The sequence below is a fragment of the Pseudomyrmex gracilis genome, unplaced genomic scaffold (assembly GCF_002006095.1).
Source record: "Pseudomyrmex gracilis isolate BER0280 unplaced genomic scaffold, ASM200609v1 scaffold_1247, whole genome shotgun sequence".
In the NCBI taxonomy this organism is placed as follows: domain Eukaryota; kingdom Metazoa; phylum Arthropoda; class Insecta; order Hymenoptera; family Formicidae; genus Pseudomyrmex; species Pseudomyrmex gracilis.
This window is the reverse complement of record NW_018021831.1, coordinates 1-7672: the sequence shown is the minus strand read 5'-3', so window position 1 is coordinate 7672 and position 7672 is coordinate 1. Positions and strand designations below refer to the sequence as shown.

The 7672-nt window shown below is 47.1% G+C and overlaps 1 protein-coding gene across 1 annotated transcript; it reads left to right on the top strand.

Annotated features, from left to right (window-relative positions):
- The first annotated feature begins 250 nt into the window (after nt 1-250).
- LOC109861999 lies at nt 251-2089 on the top strand. Its single transcript, XM_020441880.1, has one exon. The coding sequence runs from the start codon at nt 251-253 to the stop codon at nt 2087-2089; it is 1839 nt and encodes a 612-aa protein (XP_020297469.1).
- The last annotated feature ends 5583 nt before the right edge of the window (nt 2090-7672 follow it).

The window sequence follows — 7672 nt, the reverse complement described above, 5'->3', positions numbered from 1 at the left end:
AAGTGCTAAGCGAGGCTGGGATCCCCCGGTTTTTGTTCGAGGTTTTCCTTCCTCTATTTCCTCTCTTAATACAGGAGCTCCGCGAAGGGCCTTCCTGGCATGGGTGACCCTGCCAGGGAATCAAAGGATTCCCCGCCAGTATAGCCCCCTCGCTTCACCGCTCCTAAGCCCGGACACCACGACAAGGTGGAGGAAAATCGCCCGGGCCCCACAAGGCTCTGTGCTAAGCCCACTCCTGTTCAACATATACATGTCGGGCGTGGAAACCTGCCTTCCACCCGTGGTCACTGCACTCATCTATGCAGACGATGTTGTTGTGTATAGTTCAGACCAGTCAATAGTTGAAACCTCTCAGAATCTAAACCAGGCTCTGGACAGGGTCTTTAGACACCTTGCCTCCCTCGACTTGAGGATCTCTCCTAGCAAGTCCGTCGCCACGTTTTACTCTCTCAACTCCTTACGCAACACCAAGTGGCTGGTTAGAAAACATAACATACAGCTGCTAATAAACCAGAGTCCAGTTAAGTTAGAGTGGTCAGTTAAGTTTTTAGGCGTGCACATTGATTACGCTTTAAAGTGGAAAAAACACGTCATGGAGACCCGTCGCAAGGTCCTTCTCCGGATTAACATCCTGAAGGCTATTACGGGAATAAAGTGGGGGTCCCATCCTTCGGTTCTAATAACGGCTTACAAGGGGTTAGTCTGGTCGGTCCTGGAGTGGGGGTGTCAGGTTATGTACCCTCTGGGCGGTCGCGAAATGCTAGTGTTAAGTAGACTTCAATATCCATGCATAAGGATTGCGTGTGGTTTAATGCGTTCCATCCCCACTAATGTCTTCCTTGACATTGCTTGTGAGCAACCCCTTCAGTTCAGACATAAGTTTCTAGTTAGTAAATATGTTTCTAGAGTCAGTGCCAGGAGGAACCATCCTGTTGGCCGCGTGTTGGAGGAAGTGTCTAGGGATTGGACACCTATTTGTGAGGACAACCAGTTCGGTCTCTTCGAGGTTCGTAAGGAACTTGCACACCTAGTAGATGGTGTCAAGAAGTTTTCCCTGCCTGGTAACTTGTCTGCTCCTTTTGATATCCAATATCATACGTGTAGTGTAGATACGGAGATGGGGTTCCAGCTCCGTAGCACTGATGATCCACAGAATGTGCTTCGTGAGTTCCTGTCAGAGAAGGGGATTACCCGTGTGTTTTTTACAGATGGGTCGATGTCTCGGAATTCCAGTGTGGACTCGACGTCCTCTGCGGGCTTCGCAGTGGTGTCGGACAATCCTGACCTTACCCACCACGAGCGTATCGGCAGCCGGTCGGGGGTCTACGAGGCCGAAGCCAGGGGAGTCTTGTGCGCCCTGGAGTATGTGGATGAATTTGGGTTCAGTTTAGCAGCAGTTGCGTCGGACTCTCTTAGTGTTATGCGCAGTCTGGGGTCCCCTGATCCCAAGGGTTTACACTCTGATACTCTGTACCTAATAAAAAAGTTGGATCTAAAGCTGAGACGGAGTAATGTACACGTGTTGTTTGTGTGGATTCCTGGTCATCGCGGTATAGGTGGCAATGACCGTGCAGATAAGTATGCCAAGCTCTCTCTGTCGTTACCAGAACCTGTTGAAAAGCAGGAGGTGTCCTCCTTATATCCGATACTCAAGTCTAAAGCGTTGCAGTCGTCTAAGGAACAGTTGTTAGTTGAAGCCCAGCACAAAGGTAGCAGGTACTTCAGGTTTGTTCAGGAACCGTTGGGTAGACCCTGGTTCATGAGGTTTAAAAAGAACAAGTATCTCCCTCGCCAGCTAGTCTCGCTAATATCTAGAATTCGCTCTCATCATATGGCGGTTAATGAACATCTTCACGACAAGTGTATTGTTGATAGCGCTGCCTGCCCGTGTGGTCATCCGATACAGGACATTAACCATCTGTTTTTTTACTGCCCCGTGAATAAAATTGCCACGGACAAACTGCTCTTGGACCTCTTCCATAGTGGCTTTAGCCCACCGTATAGTGTAGTGGACATTGCCTTTTCAAATAATATACAAGCCATGTTTGCTTTGCTCACGTTCACCAATTCTACCAACATCAGTGTTTGACTCCCTAACTCACGCAATGTTTTCTCTCTTTCCCCCGTCTTTTTTCCTCCAACTTCTGCTCCATTCTCCCTCTCTTTCTCTCCTGTGTATACTTCCCTCTACCCCTCCCCCTCCACCTTCTGCTCCAATCTGAAACCCAGTACATACAGTGCAGCACAGCTCAGCACAGCTCTGTCAAGTTAAGTTCCACCAATCGAAGACTGGCGTATGCTCCTACCTCACTGGGGCAAGAGCCATTACAGCAAAGAAGAAGAAGAAGAAAGATTATAGAGACCGGCCCAGTGGTCTCGCGGCCTGAGTGCAGGGGCTGCGAACCTGGAGGTCCCGAGTTCGAATCCGCTCACCACCTAAGGATTTTTTCCGGGCCGGTCCCTTTCAACCGAGTTTATCGGTTGATTGGCGAACTGAATCGGGCCTCCAAAAATTAATTCGGGTGTAATCCCGAATTAATTTCCCTCCCACAAGGCGATCGTAGTCATACCATCTTGAGCACGAGCCCGACATAGATGGGCACGCCCACTATGAAAGACGGCCGTGTATCATATATGTAATACTCCTATATTGCTAGTACGGTGCCGACCTGAAGCTCACCGTTACGGTGCAGACAATATAGTAGCCTCTCTCTCCAGCTGCTTTGTGCGCATGCGGTGAACATTGAAGCACGCTTGCGCATTTCTCTTTCTCGCGTTCTTTCTCTCACTTTGCAATGCTTTGTCTCGCTCGCACTCACTTGGTAGATGCGCCTGCGCATAATGACGCTCGACCATCTATGCCCATATTTGGACTTCGTGTGTCTCCCTTTCTCGGGCCTCGTGCCTCTCATTGCGAAGATACGCGACTAGCCACGGCTGCCGTGTATCGCGTGGTAGTAGGTAAAAACTGCACATCCCCCCCCACATTTGTTTTGAGAATGTATATCGATAGACTGGCGTTTGCTCCTCTCTCGCAGGGGCGTGAGCCATATAAGCAAAGAAGAAAAAAAGAGATTATAGAGGGCTCCTCACGTGCAGGGGCGTGCGCCATAGAAGCAAAGAAGAAAAAGAAGAGATTATAGAGGGGATTCGACTCTGAGACTGCGCATGCGACACATCGTGCTTTCTGCATCCTGTCCTTCACAGCCTTTTAGTTGCGCTTCTGCATAAGTATTTTCTTTTCTTTACCGCTTTCTGTACGCACTTATTACAAGTAAGTACGTCTTATTATCTAATACTACGCGCTTCGTTATCCTAGTAACATCGGCCTGCCCTTGTTGATGCTGTCCGCCGGGCACACGGCCTGTGGCCGCCATTTTTTTGTTTTAACATTCAAGTAACCTCACGCGTTAATTGTTGCAAAGTCATTTGCTCGCTCTTTTTGCGTCATGGACGCTAGCTTTGATCGGGGGAATACTCCTCGGAAGCCTCCACTTCCTACGGAAGATTCACCCCCGGGTGGCAAAGATCAAGAGTCTACTGGGGTTTCCCCTCGTTGTGGCTCTTTCCCCCTCGCTAGAGCTAAGAAGAGACAGGCCTCTGAGCAGGCCTCAGCGGGAGAAAAGCGCGTTTTTCCCCCTTCTCCGATACTCAACTCGCCCTTCGTGCCAACAGATACTTGCCGGACTCCACTGGGCCATATTTGGTGCATATAGAGTGTGGAGTGTCCGGACAAGTATTTCGTAGTGACAAAGACGGTGCCGGACCTAACCTGCCTGCCGGCACCGCCAACGCTTTTAGCGTTCTCGGCCTGGGCAAAAGGCTAAACACCTTGCTTTATGACTTGTTCCAGGAGGCGTATGATCTCCGATCCATAGGGAGAAACAAATTTTCAGTTGTCTTCACGTCTGGAAAGTTAGCGAACAGCTTCGTCGAGTCCTTTTCGTCGNTCGGCGACAAAATTACTCCCTCGGACACCTGGATTGCCTTTGTCCCCAGCTTTAGAGTTGTTAAACAGTATGTTCTTCGAGGAGTTGATGATGATGATACAGCAGAAGAGGTTCTTGCTAGTATTCGGCCCCCTCCGGGCTGGGGGTATTCCTGGACCTCTCCTTTTGAGGCTGTACGATTGCAAAGACGGGTTTCAGGTGGGAGTGGTAACGCCCCCCCGACCTTGGTAAGCACAAACACCTATTTACTTCGCTTTAAGTCTACGTGTGTTCCCCAATCTTGCATATACATGGGCAAAAGGGTGTTTCTACACCCTTATGTCTATAAGGTCAGGAGGTGTGGGTTCTGCCAACGACTGGGACATACCTCGGTATCTTGTAAACAATCCAGAGGAGGCAAACAGTTTTGTGAAAGGTGTGGCAAAACGGGCCATGGTGGCTCTGATTGCCTCAGCGACGACTTTGAGTGTGTCAACTGCATACGTCTCAAGCTTGGAAACGCCAACCACCAGGCGTCTGACCCCAAGTGCCCTGCGTTTCTGAGACATAAAAATATACACAGAATCATGGCTCAGAAGGAGGTCTCCTTCAAAGAGGNTTCCTTGCTCTGTGACAAGGGTGGAGGTGGTGGTCGCGGGTGGAGTGTTACCCCACCTTACCAATCTCCTCCCGTTCCGCTTCCCACTCTTGGTGAGTTTATTCCAAAAGGAGTCTTTCAGTTTAACGCTCCTAAAAAATCGAGTAAGACCACCGGCGAATGTACGCCCGGTGCGAGTCTTCCCAGGCTACCTACGCCGCGGGGCGGTAATCAGTCGGCCTCCAAAGACCTACTCTTTCCTCCCCCACCTCTTGCAAAAAACAATGATACCGTTCAGGTAGAAAAAATTACCGTTAAGCCGGTTCCTCGAGTCAGGAGCAGTGACAACATTCCTGGCTTGAAAACCTGTAAACCACCTACTATTACCAAAGATTTTCTTCTCAAGGTTCAACAAAACCTTTTATGTGATCCCAAGTTCGGTATTTCTCTTCTAGATAAAGATCTAGAAATAATTCTTAAGTCTGCGTTTAGTGCAGTAATTCAGTAATATCATTTAACATAAATCTGCGTTATCTTTCAAAACCATTTCAGCTTTCCTGCTAAACGTCGTACTCTCTAAACTCTTTTCTCACAATGCAACGGAACTTAAACTTTAAATCTTTGAATTTTATGCAGTGGAACTGTCGTTCCTTGGTTCGTAAGCTAGACATTGTCAAGTTCTTACTACAGGAAAGCTGTATCCATGTCGCCGCGTTCTGCGAAACGTATATGGATCGGTCTTCCATTGTAACTCTACCTAATCATAAAATTGTGTCAATGGATAGGAATAGACAGGGCGGTGATGTTGCTCTGGCTATTGCTAAACATATAAAGTTCCAACTTGTCACAGATATCGACATCATTCAGTTGTGCTCCCGCAATTACGTGGAATTTATCGCGGCGAAACTGTTGTTACCCAACAATCAGTTTGTACACGTTTTCTCGGTGTACAGCCCGCCTCGCAGGTCTGACACGTACACTGAAGCAAACTTCTGGTCATCATTCTTTCAATTGTGTTCCAGGTATGAGCCTTCAATTATCTGTGGCGACTTCAACGGAAAAAGCCCCTTGTGGAATAGTTTTCGTTGTTGTAGCAACTATGAGGGGAAAAAAATAGAAAGTGCTGTCGTGAACTCGTCCTGGGCTGTGCTCAATAACGATGAACGCACCTGGTCTTCGTTAGATCTCTCTCGACAGTCCGCTCTGGACCTTACAATCGTATCTGGTAATCTTATAAACTATTGTCAGTGGAGGGTAGCAGATTATCACCATGGCAGTGATCATTATCCCGTACTCACCACCATACACGGTAGGTTTGAGGGCAAAATACCCTGTCGTCCGTACATCTCGGTTAGAGACGTGGACTGGAACGTGTTCCAGGAACGCTGTAGGGAACTCCTCGTTGATGAACAGTGTACTAGCTCTAGCTCTTCCTCTAACGTCAATGAGTCGTATGATCTTCTCGTGGAATTAATTCTCAGCGCTCTCACTAGTTCTGGTGCAAAAGTCAGTACGTCGGCTAACCCATCTCGCAAACCTCCCACCCCCTGGTGGGACGATTCTTGCTCCCAAGAGATTCGCCGAAAAAGGTTTGCCTTCTCTTCGTTCAAGCAACACCCAAGCCTGGCCAATCTGAACACGTACTGTGCTGTCACTAAAGAAGTTGTGCGCTTCTTACGTAAAAAGAAACGTGCAGCTTTTAGATCCTTTTGTGGATCACTCCATGCCAACTCCGACATAGGGTCTGTATGGAACACGGTTAAAGCGTTTGCTCATGCAAGAAACTACTCTCGTGGTGAAGGCAATCGTAATAACATTGACTCGGACGGTCTTCTTAAAGCCTTTGATAAGGTTGCACCTATGTGTGCTTTAGAAGTTCCGGACCACACGAACCTGCTTAGCAATATTCCCTGTTACAACGAGACTCCAGACATTACCTTCCTAGATTCACCGATTCGCTGGGATGAGTACTGGGCCGTGATTGAGACTCTAAAAGTTAAATCTGCCCCAGGACTTGACTTAATCTCCAACAATATTATCTCTCATTTTCCGACGGAACTACACCCACGAGTTCTCAACTTATACAACTCTATGTATGAAAAAAGTACTTTTCCAGATCAATGAAAAAACTACTTCGTGATCTTTATCCCTAAACCGGGAAAAAAAGGTGCGTACCGCCCTATATCTCTTGCCAATAATATGTTAAAAATCTTAGAAAAGATTCTACAAAGACGTTTGGAATGGTGGTCTGAAAATAACAATATCGTCCCAAGGTTTCAGTTTGGCTTTCGGCGAGGCCTATCCTGCATAGACAATCTGGCTATTTTCACGTCCTGCATTAAAAGAGCTAACAACAATCGTCAGATTACCTGAGCCGTCTTTCTTGATGTGGAAGGCGCTTTCGACAACGTTGTCCCGCCTGTTCTTCTTTCTATACTCGCACGCCTCGGACTTCCTGAAAGAATTGTAAGTTTTGTGTCGTTTGTTATTTCTCATGGAATCCTTGAAGGATTCGTTTCCGGAGTTCCATTTCAACGCAGGGAAATCTCGAGAGGCGTCCCCCAGGGGTCGGTTTTAAGCCCCAATTTGTTCAGTATATCGTATATATATCCTTCGTCGAGATGTGCCCGTACAGGTTCTAATGTACGCTGACGATATAGTTATTTACTGTTCACATCCCTCTGTTGAGTATGTTGCGTCACAACTCAATGTTGCTCTCACCAATTTAAGCTCCCACCTTAGTGAGTTTCCAAGCAACCAGCTGACGTTGTAATGACGTAAATATACGTGATGTTTGTCACTAATTGGTGATTATAACCTAAATCTGACGTTATTTTGAACGTCATAACAATGACGTCAGTATATACGTCACACATATACGTCATATATGATGTAACTATTGGTCTTTGGAGTAACGTCAGTTGAAATAAGTGAGTAAGACGTCATAATGACGTTATTTAAATAACACGGTAGTTAAAAATTTGTTTTTGAGTATATATTTATGTTGTTGTGCGCCAATTTTTGCATTAAAAGATAAGTTAAAGTGAGGCCATTGAGCAATGTGATGAGACATCACTGTCATTGCTCAATGACCTAGTTAGGTAGCAGGAAGGCAGCAGTTCTAGGAAGAACTGCTGGTTGCCAC

Excerpts from the sequence above, each read along its gene's own strand:
- LOC109861999 (XM_020441880.1), top strand. The coding sequence starts at position 251 with ATGTCGGGCGTGGAAACCTGCCTTCCACCCGTGGTCACTGCACTCATC.